At 39.3% G+C, this 18,471-nt stretch overlaps 1 protein-coding gene across 3 annotated transcripts in view; it reads left to right on the forward strand.

Moving 5' to 3' along the window:
• Positions 1 to 4,661: 4,661 nt before the first annotated feature.
• Positions 4,662 to 18,471, forward strand: part of RINT1 (RAD50 interactor 1) — a 29,180-nt gene continuing 15,370 nt past the window's right edge. The window contains exons 1-7 of one of the 3 annotated variants that reach the window (XM_012746646.3): positions 4,662 to 4,846; positions 5,652 to 5,697; positions 9,478 to 9,662; positions 12,203 to 12,444; positions 15,853 to 16,026; positions 16,130 to 16,279; positions 17,206 to 17,362. In XM_012746646.3, the coding sequence (XP_012602100.2) occupies positions 4,805 to 4,846; positions 5,652 to 5,697; positions 9,478 to 9,662; positions 12,203 to 12,444; positions 15,853 to 16,026; positions 16,130 to 16,279; positions 17,206 to 17,362 (996 nt within the window). In that variant the 5' untranslated portion in view covers positions 4,662 to 4,804. Of the gene's footprint in view, positions 4,847 to 4,901; positions 5,057 to 5,651; positions 5,698 to 9,477; positions 9,663 to 12,202; positions 12,445 to 15,852; positions 16,027 to 16,129; positions 16,280 to 17,205; positions 17,363 to 18,471 lie in introns of those variants that run through there. The other 2 variants (XM_012746661.3, XM_076006502.1) reach the window with 2 other exon arrangements.

An 18,471-nucleotide genomic window follows, 5' to 3' on the forward strand; every position in this document is an offset into this window, starting at 1 on the left:
AAAAGACATGGAGGACACTTAAATCCATATTACTAAGTGAAAGAAACCAATCTGAAAAGGTCATGGACTACATGGTTCCAACTATATGACATTGTGAAACAGGCAAAACTATAGAAACAGTGATAAAATTGGTTTCCAGGCATTAGGAAGGAGGGAGGGATGAATGAATGGAGTACAGAGGAATTTCAGAGCAGTAAAACTACTCTGTATGATCCCCAAATGGTGGATACATTATACATTTGCCCAAATGCATAGAATGCACAATATTGAGAGTGAACCCTAATGTAAACTATGGTCTCTGGGTGATAATGATGTGTCAATACAGGTTCTTCAATTGTAACAAATGCCCCACTCTGGTGGGGGATGTTGATAATAGGTAAGGTTATGCATGTCCACGTGGAGGTAGGGGAAAAGCTCCGTATCTTCCTTTCAATTTTCGTGTAACCTAAAACTGCTCTTAAAAAAATCTTCCCTGAGATTGTGGCCCAACTCCTCACAAACACATTTAGAGAAAGGACTTTTCATATTTCTTTGGCCATTAGCTGAGTCTATGGTCAAAACTTACTCTTTTTTACACTTCAGCCGAAACTGCCTTAGACAAGATCCAAGTGAAACATATATTTTTTAGTTTTCTGTTTTCCACAATGGGCAACTCTTTATTGGTTTTTATGCTTAAAATAACACAGAAGTTCAAAGCCTCTCCCCTCTTCCAACTTTCTCTAATAAACATTTAACAGTTGAATGTTCTCATCAACTTTAAAATTCCATCCTAACATGTATATTATGTAAAATGCAGTATCCTGCTTTTAACTCCACACCAGCACCATGAATTGCTAAGTGCCTGGAACACACAATTTATCTCTTCTTTCATCCCTATTATTGCCTCGTATTCTGTCCAACTTTGATGCTTTTCTTCATGCTCCTATTCATTGTTCTCTATGTTCCTTCAGTCATTGCAAACATTTCTGTTGTTAAGCTGATACACTTAATCTTAAATTATTTATTTCGATGTCTATTTCCTTTACCAGAAAGTGAGTTTTTCAGAGGCAAAAATTGGGTTTAGGGCGATCTTTTTTTTTCTTTAATTTAATTTTTTTTTTTTTTTGGAGACAGAGTCTTGCTTTGTTGCCCAGGCTAGAGCGAGTGCCATGGCATCAGCCTAGCTCACAGCAACCTCAAACTCTGGGCTCAAGCAATCCTTCTGCTTTAACCTCCCGAGTAGCTGGGACTACAGGCATGCACCACCATGCCCAGCTAATTTTTTCTATATATAGTAGTTGGCCAATTAATTTCTTTCTTCCGTCTCTTATAGTAGAGACAGGGTCTCACTCTTGCTCAGGCTGGTTTTGAATTGCTCCTGACACGGAGCAATCTGCCTGCCTCGGCCTCCCAGAGTGCTAGGATTACAGGCATGAGCCACTGCGTCCAGCCTCTTTAATTTTATTTTTAATTTTTTTTCAGAGTTATACATGACTGTGATTTAGAGTCAAATAATTCTGTAGAAACTTTGTAAGGTTTGCAAAGAAACAGCAGGGTTAGTATCCCCACGTCTCCCCTTACCTGTTTCTACCCTCTCAAAAACTGTCATTTCACTTCTTTTAAGTGATCATTTTGGTATTTATTTTCATCTCTCTATATAAATGTGCTTGTATTGTTATTTCTTGATTTTTCACTTTTAGGCATTATCTATTGACTTAACTTAATGCAAAATGAAGGTTTAGCTCTCCTTCCTTCCCCCTTCTTCCCCATACTTCCCATCCCTCTACATGCCTGGTATAGTTATATTGTACTTTTTTTTGGGTCTGTGTTTACTTCATTATTCACATCTTAGGAAAATATTATTCACATCTTAGGAAAGTAGGAAACTATGATTGCTTCTCTTCTCCTACACAGCTTTTTGTTTCTCCTCTAATTCATAATAATCTCATTTTGGTTTATTATTCATCACTGTGTCAAGCCCAAACTCCTTAATGATAGTTTAAATCTTCCCCCTCCAGAGGTTTAGAGAGATGAGGTGTTCTATCAGTTTCATCTTTCTCAAACTCCTGACCTCAAGAGATCCTCCTGCCTCTGCCTCCCAGAGTGCTAGGATTACAGGTGTGAGCCACCATACCCAGCCCAGTTTCATCTTTCTAAAGGAGTCTCTTCTGGAGCTTTCTGACCTGCACCAATCTATGCTTAGTGCACAGTTGTCAGGGCATCTCTGTTCATTTTTCTCCTGTGTTGTATCTTCTGTGTCCTATATCCTATGTCTTCTTTTTTCTTGGTTTACTCTCTCATTTAAGGAGAGCACAAGCTTCAGTAGTTTCCTGAGAAAGGAGTAAATGAAAGCTAAATTTTTTGAGGTATTGAATGTCTAAGCATACCTTTATTCTGATCTTATATTAGACTGATTGTTTATTAATCAAGTATAGAATTCTAGCTTTAAATAAATTTCCTTTGCTCTACATACCTGCCAGAGAAAAATAAATAAATAAATAAATAAATAAATTTCATTTTGAAATTTGATGAAATTGCTGACCTGTCTTCTAGCTTTCTTCATTGCTGTTGAGAAATCCAAAGGTATTCTGATTCTTGATCCTTTGATCAGCTTCTCTCTTTGGAAGAAATAACAAAGGGTACAAGGTCAGATTTTATAATTTAGTCCTGTAAAGTTATAATTGAAAGTTGGGAGAAGGGGCGAACTCCTGGGAGAAAGAGCACACAGAGACAGGAGGGAAAAGATAAGACCTCACACTGGGAACTGAGGGGTACAAGAACAAAGCCAAAAAATGAAACCCAGTGCCTTAGTGCATTTGAGCTGCTATAACAAAATATCATAGACCAGGTGGCTTATAAACAACAACCATTTTTTATTCATTTTGTTTTTGCCCTCAGTATCCTGCAGTTTCACAGTGATGAGCTTTGGAGTGGGTCAATTTTTGTGAATTGTGCTGGACAATCAGTGGACCATTTCAATTGGTAACTCATATTTGGGTTAGGAGAAATTTTCTTGAATTATTTTGTTGATGATCCCACCCTCCCCAACTACTGCTTATATTTGTTTTGGGATGCTTACTTTTATTTTGACTTACTTAATTTAATTTTTTTTTTTAAGACAGGCCATCACTCTGTTGGCATGCAGTGGCATGATCATATCTCACTGTGACCTTGAACTCCTGGGCTGAAGAGATCCTCCTGCCTCAACCTCCTGTAGCCTCAGTCCCTGTAGCTGGGACTACAGGCGCTCAGCAGCAGTCCTGGCTAATGGAATCCTTGTTTTTCATATTTTGGATCCCCCCTAGAGTGGTCCTCTAATTTATTATCTTTTCTTTCCTATTTTTCATTTCTTTGTCCTTTTGCTTTTTTTCCCCCTAGGATATTTCTCAACATTTATCTTCCAACCCTTGAACTTTTCATTTCTGCTATCATATTTTTTGTCTCCGAATGCTCCTTTTTTTAAAATTAAATTAATTTTTTTTTTTTTTTTTTGAGACAGAGTCTAGCTCTGTTACCCGGGCTAGAGTACGGTGGCATCAGCTTAGCTCACAGCAACCTCAAACTCCTGGGCTCAAGCAATCCTTCTGCCTCAGCCTCCCGAGTTGCTGGGACTAAAGGCATGTGCCACCATGCTGGGCTAACTAATTTTTTCTATATATATTTTTTAGTTGTCCAGATAATTTCTTTTTTTTTTTTTAATTTCTTTCTAATTTTAGTAGAGACGGGGGGTCTTGCTCTTGCTCAGGCTGGTCTCAAACTCCCGACCGTGAGCGATCCACTTGCCTTGGCCTCCCCAGAGTGCTAGGATTATAGGCGTGAGCCACCGTGCCCAGCCTGAATGCTCCTTTTTAAATAGGATCCTTTTCTTGTTTTATGCTTGCAATGATAACTCATATCTTAGGACATCAATTATATATCGATGTATATATCTACATATAAATATATATTTGAGTTTTCTTTACATATATACACATAGATATGTATATATGAGTTTTATTTTCAGTGAATGGTTTCTGTTTCTTCTAAGGGTTGCTTTTCCCCCCCATGTTTTGGTCTCTATGGTATGGCCTTCCATGTTAGTTAGTTCATAAGGCTGTCAAATACCCCGGGTCGTCTACCGATCCCTTGCTGCTAGGTAATTCCCATTCCTCCTCTTTGGTAAAAGAGTTTTGGGGTGTCTGCACTGAGGAAATGCGCATTGGATGCTGAGTTCTCTTCCTCCAGTCAGCTCCCAGAAGGCTTACAACCACATCTGCACCCTCCAAGCAGGAAACTGGAGGGTTATCTCTAGGGAATCTGACCAGCTTTAAAAGAAAGCTTTAAAGATACTGACATTCGTTGGAAATCCCTAAGTAGCTGAACCAAATAACCCTACATTGAAGCTCCTAGTTAACAAGCCCGCTCACACTCTCAGAACATCTGGATATCATCTAACATATAAATGTAAATGATTGATATTGAATTTATGGCGTGGAGGGAGAGATATCTTAAAACTCCATCAAGAGCGCCAATAAAGTGGGGGGGACTTGACCTTGGTTGAGAGGGACCGCCTGCCACCCTGGCCCCTCCCATCGTTCCCCGAGCGTTTCCTGAGCTGCTGTACCGACCCCCGGCCAGCAGGGGGCGCAACAGAGCCCGGCCGGCGGCTGCGCAGACAGGGCCTCTCTGGCTCAAGAGGAGGAACCTAGAGAGACGACGAGAGGAAGTTGCGGTGGCGCTCAGCCCTCCAGCTGCCAAGGCTGATCCGCGGTCTGTTGCTGGCCTGAGCCGGACTCTGCAGGCCACGCTGGCTGCGCATGGAGCCGAGGACTCGCGCGGAGGCGGGATGCTACCCGCCGGGGAGATCGGCGAGGCGCCGGCAGTCCCGGTGAGGCGGCCCTGGCAGGGTGGGACGGTGGTGGCCCAGTGAGGTGGCACAGACCTCCCAGGGGAGATAGCCCTGCTGACGTGGCCGTGGAAGCTTGTGAAGGTGGTTGCTGGTCCCCGCAGCCCGGGGTAGAGTCCGCTGTAGTACCTACTAGAGGAGGTAGTCCCAGTGAGGCCGCTGTGGCAGCCCCGGCGAGATGACATCTCTTGGGTGAGGTGACCCTGGCGGCCTGGCGAGGTAGCAGTAGGTCCTTGGGAGGCGATGCAGACCTCCTGGGAAGGAGTCAGTGGTGGCACCAGTGAGGTGGCCCTGATTCAAACGGTTCTGGCCACTGAGGAAGGCCCCAGGGGAGGGTGTCTGGAACCTGTCCCGTCCTTTCTTTGGGAAGCCCGTATGAGTTCCATATACTACTTCAATCTTTTTTTTTTTTTTTTTTTTTTTTGAGACAGAGTCTCACTTGTTGCCCAGGTTATAGTGAGTGCTGTGGCGTCAGCCTAGCTCACAGCAACCTCAAACTCCTGGGCTCAAGTAATCCTTCTGCCTCAGCCTCCCGAGTAGCTGGGACTACAGGCATGTGCCACCATGCCCAGCTAATTATATATATATATATATTAGTTGGCCAATTAATTTCTTTCTATTGATAGTAGAGACAGGGTCTCGCTCTTGCTCAGGCTGGTTTTGAACTCCTGACCTTGAGCAATCCACCCGCCTCAGCCTCCCAGAGTGCTAGGATTACAGGCGTGAGCCACCGCGCCCGGCCACTACTTCAATCTTAATGTGATTGTCACACCTGTTCTCCTTGTAGTGTTGCTTGGAAAGTGGTGATGAAAGGAAGAACATTGAGGAGAAAAGTAAGTAGGCTCTAAACACCTTACCTCTTTCTACCCAGCCATCCTTCCCAAACTCAACCTTCCAAGATCTGCAACAGAGAAGGGTTTTTAGCCTATCTTTTAGACAAATTATCTTTTTCTGTACAATGTGTTTAATATAGTAATGCTGATGATCGTTATACACATATTTTTATCTTTCTAAAATTGTAAAATATGGGATGCTTTGGAGAAGAGCACTTTCTGACACCTACCTAGAGCAGGGACTGGAGTGGTTTCCCTGGAGTTCTGCTCACCACACAGGACATAGAAGACTTGGGCCTACCTGTCATTTTAGTGAATCACCAACTTACTAAGCATGAGAAATTTGGAGGGGCTAATGATCTGGGACAGATGACCACCACCTTAAGTGGGTTCAGAGGAGGCAAATGATAATTGTTTCGTTGTACTTTTAACTTCAGTGAATTAAAAGTTACTCTGGGAAGAGCTCAAAGGATATCTTGGGTTCTGGATCTTTTGTACTGGACAGGGAAGGGTGAAAGGTCAGTACCTCCATTTTCTACCCAGGATAGGAATATATGTCAGGGACGTGGACATTTGTCATTTTACTTTAGTGAGCTAAGAATGGCAGGTTATTGGAAATCAGGGACTTTTTTTGGGGGGGTCTTGAAGTGAAACTTTTTGAAAGAGCAAAGGGAAAAGTATGCAATAGCTCTTCTATTGGGGGAGTTTTGGTTCTTTTGATTATAGCAAATAGGAATGAGTGGTGGTAGGAGAAAGTGTGCTTACATTACCATGTGGCCCTCAGGAGCAAGGCTTGACCTTAACATTGTCTACTGACAGAAACTACCTCAAAAGAAAGCTCTAAGCCCTCCATAGTACTTGCCATTCTTAGCTGCCACAACTCAGCTCCTTTTCCTTGAAGGATCTGAGAGTGCCCTATGTCTTTCCACGTTTGCTCCATTCAGATGCCTGGGAAGTCTGATGCCTACCGAGCTGTCATTTTAATAAAATGATAGATGCAGATAGTCATATTAAAGACTTTGTCCTTGTCCTTCCTTCTGTGGCTCAGTCAACTGCTTTGTGATTAGGAGTGCTCTTTACAAAAAACAGAAACGGAAAGATGTGAAAACCTCTCCAGTCACCGTTGTCATTTTGAAGAATATCATTGACTAATAAAGTACTTTGCTGCATTTAAATGGTTACATGTAAAGAGTGTAATTTTTTTAAAAAAGTGAAGGTAGACTTTACATCCTTAGGTGCAACATCCTTAGCATTCACAAGACATTTCCTACCTCTGTTTGCAGATAATACCACAAAACTCACTTGTTTTGTTAAGCTAAATTTAAAAAGAAGACATTGTGAGTTCTATACATAGTAGAATATTATTATATATTAATATATGAGTATTATATAATTACTAATAATTATTAAATTTTATAATTAATATGTTGATAAAGTGTGGATGCAGACCACCCAATCCTGTTTATATTTGAAGGACAAGAAAATAAGAATATTGGATTAAGAGTCAGTAAACATTTTAGCCTCATTTACAACCTTTAAGCATAGGCTGGGGCAAATGTTATAATTTATTTTCTAGTTGGGAAATTGAGGCACAGTCTTAATGTTAGTTTTGCTACCCATGTTAATGTTAGTTCTCCTACCCATTAGTGGGCTCCTGGTTCTCATAGCATGTGAACAATCTTTTAATTCATATAAGTGAAATAGAACAAAGGAAAATTGGTTTTTGGGGGTGAAGGGAGAAACAAACTCAGTACCAAAGACACTGGTATATATTTTATTAATCTTTACATAAATAATTTAACAATATCTGGCATTTACATCTAGGCATATCTTTATATATTAATATTTTCATCGTATTCAAAGTGACAGTTGTTTTGTAATGAGGCTGATTATACCCTGTTGCCTTTCTCTCATTGCTGTTTTCCTAAAATTGCCTTTTTGGTAAACCCATGTTCTATAAGGGATAGCTCTGAGGAAGAACAGAGGTGAATTCCACTCAGTGTTGATCCCCAGGTAGCTCCCCATTGTTTCCCCAGCTTTATCTTTTGTGCACACACTTTTTTTTTTTTTAATCTCTAGGAAATACTCAAGTCTAGGGAGATTTTTCTCTATATGTGGAATAATTCAAGTTGTGGACTGAGTAGACTTGAGCATGTTTAATGACTGCACAGTGAAATGGAGCTACCATTATACTAAGTTTGAACCAAGCTTCAGGTTTTCTAAACTTGCCCAGGAAGAAAGAAACCATGAGTAATCAAAAGAGGCTACCTTATGCATGGAAACAGATACTTGGAAGCAGTTTATCTCAGTATGTGGTGGCAGAGTGGGAGGAGAAAGATATGGCAGCCAGCTGTAGGTCATGTCAGCCCTCCCCTCTTTGCCAAGAAGGTGCTGTAAACCTCTGGGTTTCTCTGAGGTGCACGGCACAGTACAGAAAGCCAGCCTGGCACAGATGATCAGCAAAGTGTGACTAGAGACACTTGGAACAGAGGAGCATGCTGTTGGTCCACATATTTAGGAAAGTAAAAAATAATTTAATTGTCTTTGAAGTGAATTGTGTTTACTAGAAATTTGTTTGCTTAAGTATTTTGTTTAAATAAAAGTTGAAAATTTTTTATGTATATATTTGAACCTTGCTTCACTCCACAAGGAATTAGAGTTAATTTAAATTAGACATGTAAATTATTTATGTCTTAATAAGCATCCTGGATAATAGAAGGGATAGACTCTTGCAGAGTGAAAAACTTACTTGTGAAATGAGGAATTTTCAAGCATACAAGTAAAAGTGGACTCTGGGAAATTTCACATACTAAATGGAATGAAAGCAAAGCTACACAGTATTCCTGCTTTCACTAGGCATTCTTTGCTTTGGTTTAATAAATTCTTAATATATGTTGTCTCTGTTATCACTCTTCTCAAGAGATGGTTTCAGTGTTCCAAATCTCCTGTTTTGTCACATTTAATCAGTACAGTGTGAATTGGACCAAGTCTGGTTTATTTGCCATGGAAAGAATCTCACTTTAGACTTTACAGTTTAGTGGTTGCATCAGTCATTTTGATTGTTTCCCTAGTAATTTGTATTTTCTTTTTTTTTCCTTTCTGTTTCTGACATAGACATCTTTGTATAATAGCATTTGAAACTTTTAAAACGTTTTTACTCTTTTTTTTTTTTTTTTTTTTTTTTGAGTCAGGATCTCATTATATTGCCCAGGCTGGAGTGCACTGGCTGATCAGAGCCATGATCATAGCACACTAACTATATCCTCAAACTTCTGGGTTCAAGCAATCTTCCTGCCTCAGCCTCCTGAGTAGCTGGGAGTACAGGCACAGTTTTTACTCTTTAAGAAGTAGTTTTTACTCATTGGTCACCTTTTCAGATTTTTTTCATATACTTCAATACTACTATTTTTTTTTTTTTAACATTTCAAATAAGGATCTTCCTTTGGTGTTATTCTAGACATACCAACTGATTCCTTACAAATTTTGCAAGGATATTAATATTATGCATTGTCATGCCAATATCTGTTGAAACCTGAGGTTACTAGGTCAGACTTCAGGAGTTTTTACTTCACTCTGAATTTCCTCAGCTCTTAAGCATCTTGTAGTACTTCATTGTTGGATTGCTTTATAGTTATTCATTTCAATATTTTAGGTGTGTGTGTATATGGTATGTTCTTTGTTAACTTTTGAAGGTAGATATACTGCCTTGTATGTCTTTTATATTTCATTTAGCTCCATAGTACTTAGTGGTGTGGAGTAATTGTTACTCTTTTGTTTTAGGTGACATAAGTATGGCAGTTCTTGTTGGAAGTGAACAAGTCAGTGAAAGTACAGATAATGGTGATCTTCCTTCTTATGTGTCTGCATTCATAGAAAAAGAAGTTGGAAATGATCTTAAATCTTTAAAGAAACTTGATAAACTCATAGAACAGATGACAGAAAATAAAATGCAATTAGAAGAACAGGCAAGTATTGAAATTCATTGAAATAGTATCAATACTATACTCATAATTAATACAATGTGAACATAGTCACTACTGTATATGGAATTTTAAAGATATAGATTGTAATACATATTCTAATCATTTAAAACTGTTTATAGGTTTTAAGGACCTGTTTTACAAATTATGTAAAGGAGTTCCTACTGATAGAATTGATGTCTCGAAAACATAAGAGCTAACATTTTATGTAGCTTTTCATACAGTGACTTTTAAAGGCTTTTACAAGTAAATAATTTCATGGCATATAAAAATATTTTAATATCATCGTTTCAAATTGTTATAAATGCACACATATGGAAGAAATATGAAAAAATATAATATAATAGTTATTTCTGGATGGTTCAACAGGTGATTTATTTTCTAAATATTTTCATGTATTCTCAGGTTTTCTTTTTACAGTGAACATTTTACTTAATTCTTAAAAAACCCAATGAATTTAATCTTAAAAAGATAAGTGGGCTCCTTTACTTACAATAATGTGTTTGTCAAAGCTTTTTATCATATCTCTACTAAATTAGGTTTAGTAAATTGTGTAGGTATGTGGGTGTATTATCCCCAAGTTATCAGTCTTATGTTTTCCCATCCTCCTCACCTTAGTCCTTCACAACTTCTTGTTTTTCCACTACACCTGCTACTAGTCTCCAAGTTTAGCTTGGGTCTGTCTTTTCCACTCCTCCAGGGAGGTGGTTGTGGGCCCAGTTGGAGGAACTCACGCAGCTGAGTAGACTGATGCCAACCCAGGCACATGGTCAGCCACCATGGTGGAGTCTTCAGCCCCACTCTTAGTCCTTGCATGGGAATGTCAGCTCCCCTGCTATTCCTCTCAGCTGTTCCTCCATGTTCTCCCCATGATACCTACCTGACCTGACCATTCTGTCCTTTCTTTTTCCCAAACAGAAAAAAATTGAGGCCTAGCATGAATCTATTGAATAGTCTACCTCACATTCCTCAAACACATTTGTAGTTATTCTTACCTCTTCATTCAGTAGAGGATCAAACTAAGGCAGACTTTATGCCTTCTCAGTGAACTTGCTTTACTCTTATACTTTTACCCTGTGCACCTCAAACAGTCCTGTCCCCTCGGCATGTGGACATACACAGGTCTTTTCTATAAAACCTAGACATCATTCCCCTCATCTTTTAGTAGGTATTCTTTCCTTTGACTGTTAGGTTTCTTTAAAAAGTCATCTTTATTATCTGTCTCTACTTCTAATTAGGCATTCACTCTTTGACCCACTATAATCAGGCTTTTTTCCCTAATGACTGCAGAAACTTCTGTTGAAATTCCTTATTGAACCTTAAATTCAGCAGGTCCAAAACTGTACTGATCCTTTTCTTAAAAGGATTCCCTATCTTGAATATTTTCACCACCATCTGCCTGTCACTCAGGCCTGAAACCCAGGAGTCCTAGGTTCCTCCTCCTCATAATCTCCCCATCACCGTGTCATCTGAGTTCTACCTCCTCAGTATCCCTGGTGGCCGTCCCCTTTCCCACCCCTGCCACCTCCACCTTAGTTTAGACCCTCATTCTCTCTTGCATTTGGTGGTAGTTTGCCAATCTGCTATTTTCTTCATACTGCCACAGTAAAATCTTTCTTTTTTATTCTTTACAGAAATTTTATTATATGTAAATAGGAAAATATATATATATAATATAGGTATATAGTTAAAATTTTTTCTATGCATATACAAACACATATGCTTAAAATATGCATAGTTTAATTTTTTTGCAATTTATATATATAATATATTAAATACTACTTGTTTCCCTATCTATATATACCTATAGATATAGATCGATCTCTCTCTCTTTTTTTTGGGGGGGGGACAGAGTCTCACTCTGTCACCCCAGGTAGAGTGCTGTGGCGTCAGCCTAGCTCACAGCAACCTCAAACTCCTGGGCTCAAGTGATCCTTCTGCCTCAGCCTCCCGAGTAGCTGGGACTACAGGCATGTACCACCCACTACATCTGGCTAATTTTTCTATTTTTTGTAGAGATGGAATCTCACTCTTGCTCAGGCTAGTCTCAAATTCCTGGTCTCAAGTGATCTTCCTGTCTTGGCATCCCAGAGTGCTAGGATTACTGGCGTGAGCCACCGTGCCCTGCCTAGTTCATTCCTTTAAAACACACGTTTGTGGGCTGGATATGGTGGCTCATGCCTATAATCCTAGTAATTGGGCATGCCAAGGTGGGAGGATTGCTTAAGGCCAGGAGTTCAAGACCATCCTGAGCAAGAACAAGACCCCCCTCTACCAAAAATAGAAAAAATTAGCCTGGCTTGGAGGCATAGGCTTATAGTGCCAACTACTCAGGAGGCTGAAACAGGAGGATCACTTGAAACTAGGAGTTTGGGGTTGCTGTGAGCTATGATGATACCACTGTACTCTACCTGGGGCAACAGAGCGAGACTGTCTTAGAAAGAAAGAGAGAGCGAGAAAGCCAATAAAAAAGGTTATGAAAATTTTATCTGATTGCTGCTATTCTTTCTTTTTGGTGTGGTCAGGTACTTACAATTTCATCAGAAATCCCTAAGAGAATTCAGAGTGCCTTAAAAAATGCAGAAGAATCAAAGCAATTCCTTAATCAGTTTCTAGAGCAAGAAACTCATCTCTTCAGCTCCATTAACAGCCACTTGCTGACTGCACAGCCCTGGATGGATGAGCTTGGGGCCAAGATTGACCAAATTGAAGAGATTGAACGGCATCTCGCTTACCTTAAGTGGATTTCACAGATTGAAGAACTAAGGTAAAATGGGTTTCTTTGTTCTCATAATTATTATTTTCCTTTGAGGCTTCTGTCTTAGTACATGTGTGCCATTAAATAGTTGAGTTAATTAAAGATTATAATAATGTAATTTTAGCAGTTGTTAAGAAAATAGCATTATGATAATGATTCTTTTCCTTTATTGTGAATGAATGTAAAGTTTTTTCAGGGAGCTTAATTTGCATTTGAAAGAAAGTAATCTAAGTAAGTTAAGTCTTATATTATGAACACAAGATAAGAACTATTATTTATAATGCCAGGTTAATAAAACAAACCCTCTGTGTGGTATTCCTATTTAATTTTTGAGATGGTCACTTAATGAAGTGGATGGCTTTCTTTATAATTTGAATTTTTTTCAGTGGGAGTCAACTAATAAGAGCTGCACAGTATGTGTTCTTAGATGAATAACAGAGTTCTGCTACCTGTGGGTAGGAGAAAAACAGTAGGACTTTAACTTGGGTCTTTTTGAATTGAATAAATAAATACCAGTGGTGGTTGATCATGAGTATCTGGTATTGCCTAACAAGCTAAAGTAACCTTTCCATCTAGACTGGCAGATTATTTGGTTTTATGATATGGTCCTCAGTCCCTTGAAATTGTACTGTCCCATCCTTGCATTGTTTTAACTACTGTTGCTGCAAAGCTATCAGCAACCATTAATACCATCTGGAAAACCTGAGGGAAGAAAATCTTCCAAGCATCTTAGTACCCTGTTTCAAGTATATTACAGTTAATATATTTAATGTTATGTTATACCTGTTTTGGATATGTTATATATCCCTTTGATCTGCATGTATTTCTCAAATTTTTAAAGAATTTTAAATATTGATATAGTATGGAAATTTTTGTTTTGCATATGAGGAGTTACCATTGATTGATTGATTGACAGGATCTTACTATATCACCCAGGCTAGAGTGCAGTGGTGCTATCATAGCTCACTGCAACGTCAAACTTCTGGGCTTAAGCAACCTTCCCACACAAGCCTCCCAAGTAGCAGGGACTGCAACCATATGCCACCATGCCCAGCTAATTTTTAAATTTTTGGTTATTGTAGTGACAGGGTCTCAATATATTGCCCAGGCTGGTCTTAAAAATTCCTGGCCTCGGCCGGGCGCTGTGGCTCACGCCTGTAATCCTAGCTCTTGGGAGGCCGAGGCGGGCGGATTGCTCAAGGTCAGGAGTTCAAAACCAGCCTGAGCAAGAGCGAGACCCCGTCTCTACTATAAATAGAAACAAATTAATTGGCCAACTGATATATATATAAAAAAAATTAGCCGGGCATGGTGGCGCATGCCTGTAGTCCCAGCTACCCGGGAGGCTGAGGCAGAAGGATCACTTGAGCCCAGGAGTTTGAGGTTGCTGTGAGCTAGGCTGATGCCACGGCACTCACTCTAGCCTGGGCAACAAAGCGAGACTCTGTCTCAAAAAAAAAAAAAAAAAAAAAAATTCCTGGCCTCAAGCAGTCCTCCTGCCCAGCCTCCCAAATGCTGGGATTATAGGTGTGAGCCACTGTGCCCAGCTGATTCCAGAAACTGACAAGCTTTTTAGAGCATCTCATTCTTATTTAGGTAAATTATGTGCAGTGAAAGAATTTTAAGCCTTGCTTTATTTTATTTCATTTCTCCTTGTCCTCTGAAAGAAAATACCATAAAGGTCAGTATTAATAGCCTTAATTAAGTAAAATAAGTTGTTGTTGTTGTTTTTTGAGACAGTCTCGCTTTGTTGACCAGGCTAGAGTGAGCATCTGTGACCGTGGCGTCAGCCTAGCTCACAGCAACCTCAAACTCCTGGGCTCAAGCAATCCTACTGCCTTAGCCTCCCAAGTAGCTGGGACTACAGGCATGTGCCACCATGCCTGGCTAATTTTTTCTATATATATTAGTTGGCCAATTAATTTCTTTCTATTTATAGTAGAGACAGGGTCTCGCTCTTGGTCAGGCTGGTTTCAAACTCCTGACCTCGAGCAATCCGCCCACCTCGGCCTCCCAGAGTGAAAATAAGTTGTTTATAAACTTCACTCTTACAGTAGTTGAAGTAATAGATTAACTAAAATAGGGCTATGGTTATTGATAACCTATTCTGATATCTGAATTGTTTAAAAGAGAAATATGCCTGGGGAATCATATTAGAAATAGGAATCAAATTCATAATCAAGTAGAACACAGTTATTTCTCTGTCTTTAATAATGTGTTCTTTCCCTTAGGTCTTTTGTGATAACATCTCTATTTCTAGCTTTCCTTTGAGCTTCTGAGATTTTCCTCATTTCCAAATTTCCCTCTAATGGCCTGTTTATTATTCTGTAGTGCTTTCTCTTGTTTTAAAAAGTAGTTTCTTCTTGCTAGAATTAGCATCTTTATGTTAACTCTGTTTCTTGAATACTGTGATACAGCAGTATCACTCTGAATGGCTTTTCCTATGATCTAAATGTCATTCATGCTTTAGTGTTAACGTGGAGATCTATTTCATTCCACCCTAGAAAGCCATACTCCTATATTCTGTGGTTACTTGTACATTTTAAATTCTTTTGTAACATTTTTTACTTTTCTTAAACATGGTAGTTTTTATTTTAACATGACACAACACTTATTTTGGAATTATATTTCTTTCAAGTGGGAAATCAAATTCTTCTGGGCAAAAGCAGGTAGAAATTGAAGATTATCATTCTTGATCTTACCAGATGCTACCTACATTATCCCCTCGGATTAAGATACTGAAGACTTCTGTAAAAGGCAGATTTATCAGAAATGAGTGTTGCCTGAGGGAATGTGACATAGGACGAGTCTGTTCTGTTGGGAGAAGAGGGAAAGGAAAGGTGGAGGAAGGCATCCTGAATGTGGGCTGCTGCTCTTAGAAGGATGTTGAATTTGAGGACTCAAGGCCTCCAGAGAATTCTGGTTTCAAGTAAAAAAAGCCACCTCAGGCTGGTGCTTTATTCTTCCTTGTATGTAACTTTTTTTTTTTTTTTTTTTTGAGACAGAGTCTCGCTTTGTTGCCCAGGCTAGAGTGAGTGCCGTGGCGTCAGCCTGGCTCACAGCAACCTCAAACTCCTGGGCTCGAGTGATCCTTCTGCCTCAGCCTCCCGGGTAGCTGGGACTACAGGCATGCGCCACCATACCCGGCTAATTTTTTTTTTTTATATATATATCAGTTGGCCAATTAATTTCTTTCTATTTGTAATAGAGACGGGGTCTCGCTCTTGCTCAGGCTGGTTTTGAACTCCTGACCTTGAGCAATCCGCCCGCCTCGGCCTCCCAAGAGCTAGGATTACAGGCGTGAGCCACAGCGCCCGGCCTTCTTGTATGTAACTTTTAACATGAAGAAGCAGTTTTCCGGATTTGAAGTTATTCTGAACAAAGTGTCCTTAAAATTTGCTTTGCTTTGTTTTGCAGTGATAACATTCAGCAATATCTGATGACCAACAATGTACCGGAGGCAGCCTCTACTCTAGTGTCTATGGCAGAACTTGACATCAAGCTTCAAGAATCATCCTGTACTCATCTTCTTGGTTTCATGAGAGCCATGGTTAAATTCTGGCATAAAATTCTCAAAGACAAGCTTACAAGGTAGGGAATTTACCCATATTTTATGGTAATTGCTTTCAAGTGGATATTTGGTGATCATTTGGTGATATTATACTGAACTATGTATGTTACTTTTCTGTTACAGTGATTTTGAAGAAATTTTAGCACAGCTTCATTGGCCATTCATCACACCCCCCCAATCTCAAACTGTTGGCCTAAGTCGACCTGCCAGTGCCCCTGAGATGTACAGTAACCTGGAGACATTATTTTGTCAGCTTCTGAAACTACAAACCTCGTATCTTTCTTAGAGATGAAAACTTACTAAAATTCCTTCTTTCTATAGTAGATGTGTGGCTAGAAAGTAAAACTTTTTGAAAGTGGCCAAGAAAGGCTGGGCGCAGTAGCTCACACCTGTAATCCTAGCACTCTGGGAGGCGGAGGGGGAGGATTGCTTGAGCTCAGGAGTTCGAGACTAGGCTGAGCAAGAGCGAGACCCCATCTCTACTATAAATAGAAAGAAATAGCCAAACAACTAAAAACAGAAAAAATTAGCTGGCCATGATGGTGTGTGCCTGTATTCCCAGCTACCCAAGAGGTTGAGGCAGGAGGATCGCTTGAGTCCAGGAGTTGAGGTTGCTGTGAGCTAGGCTGATGCCACGGCACTCTAGCCCAGGCAAGAGAGTGAGAATCTATCTCAAAAAAAAAAAAAAAAAGTGGCCAAGAAGATAAACGGAGTCCTGGGTTTGGACTTGATCTGTAAATGCCCCTTAAGTGGTGGATTGTTCTCTTGCAGAGTAAATTGCATGTGGGTGGGAGGACTGTGAGGAAGTGTTTTGAGATGCACAACTGACCCAAGTTCATATCACATGAAAGTCTCTTGGGACAATAGAACAAATCGGCAGTTGCGAGGAACCCTTAGTAATGTAATGTTAATTTAATCAAATGTTACTTGAATTTATTTCCATATTACTAATCTTTATTTAGGAAAAACAGATTAATTCTAACAACATATTTTGTGGGGTTTTTTACTGAATTCATATTTAATATAAAGTTAGATTGCATATTAATATTTGTATTATAATTAATTTAGTATCTGATACATTTGTTGGAAAATGTATTGTACATTTATTTGCATATATAGTGTGTGTGTAGTGTGTGTGTATATATATATATACACACACATGTGCTTTTGACTCTTTTTCCTTGACTTGACTATGTCAGAGATGAATTACTTACTGAACCAAAACAACTTCCAGAAAAATACTCTCTTCCTGCATCCCCTTCTGTCATCCTGCCCATCCAGATTATGCTGACTCCCCTTCAGAAGAGGTTCAGATACCATTTCAGAGGGAACCGGCAGACTAATGTTATAAGCAAGGTGTGCTTTGCCAAGTCTTGTTCTTGGTTTTTATTGATAGCAAATTTTAAATTTCTATATTTTTGCTGTTTTAAGTTAAAATCTGACTTTATTCATATTTCTGTGTTTTTTTTTATCTGAAGAGCTAAATAAATTCCTGCATTGTCATTGGCCTTTATAGATATAACTGTGGACTTATAGTGATATGTTGTAGGAATTGGTTTACTCATTAGCACATCACCTGACCAGTTTTTCCAAGTTTGCCCTTAATTGTGCTTTAGCATTTGCTGTGGCAGTTTTTACAAGGGGATCCACATGTGTTTCACTGTACAAATTGCTCCTTCACATTTACAAATATATCAGGAAGAGAAATAAAAGTCAAAAGATAGTAGAGCATTAACTTTTGAATAGATGGGCTGATGCTAAAACGATTTCTTGCTGTGCAAGAGAGATTATGGGTCCAGGCTCAGTGGCTCAAGTCTATAATCCTAGCACTTTGGGAGAGTAAGGTGAGAGGATCACTTGAGGCCAGGAGTATAAGACCATCCTGGGCAACATAGTGAGACCTGTCTCTACAAAAAATAAAAAATTAGCTGGGTGTGGTGGTGTGTACCTGTAGTCCTAGCTGTTTGGGAAGCTGAGGCAGGAAGAAGGCTTGAGCTGGAGGCTGTCTTGAGCCTCTAGGCTGTCTTGATCATACCACTGCACTCCAGCCTGGGCAACAAGAGCAAGACTCTGTCTCTAAAAAAATAATAATAAAATAATAAGATTATGGAAATCAATGATGAGAATAGCTTTGAGGAAATTACCACTAATTGAGGGGTAATGTATATTGGGCATATTGTTGAGATTTTTTTCTTTTGACCTGAAAACACTCATAGGCATTTGTTTTAAGTGAAATTTGATAGAATTTTTTGAGAATTATAATCTTGGAAATTGCTAGAGGGTGGGTACTACCTTGTTTGTCCTTGAGTTTTGCTATAGCTAATGGAGTGCACATAGCAGAGGTTCACTAAGTATTTTAAATTAAATGTTACTAAGTGCCAGATTACACTAGGTATTGTATATGTCATATCTAAGTGAATTTATAGGCTTCATAGAACTTTAAAGGAATGGAGAGATAGTTACTA

The sequence above is a fragment of the Microcebus murinus genome, chromosome 9 (genome assembly GCF_040939455.1).
Source record: "Microcebus murinus isolate Inina chromosome 9, M.murinus_Inina_mat1.0, whole genome shotgun sequence".
Lineage (NCBI taxonomy): Eukaryota > Metazoa > Chordata > Mammalia > Primates > Cheirogaleidae > Microcebus > Microcebus murinus.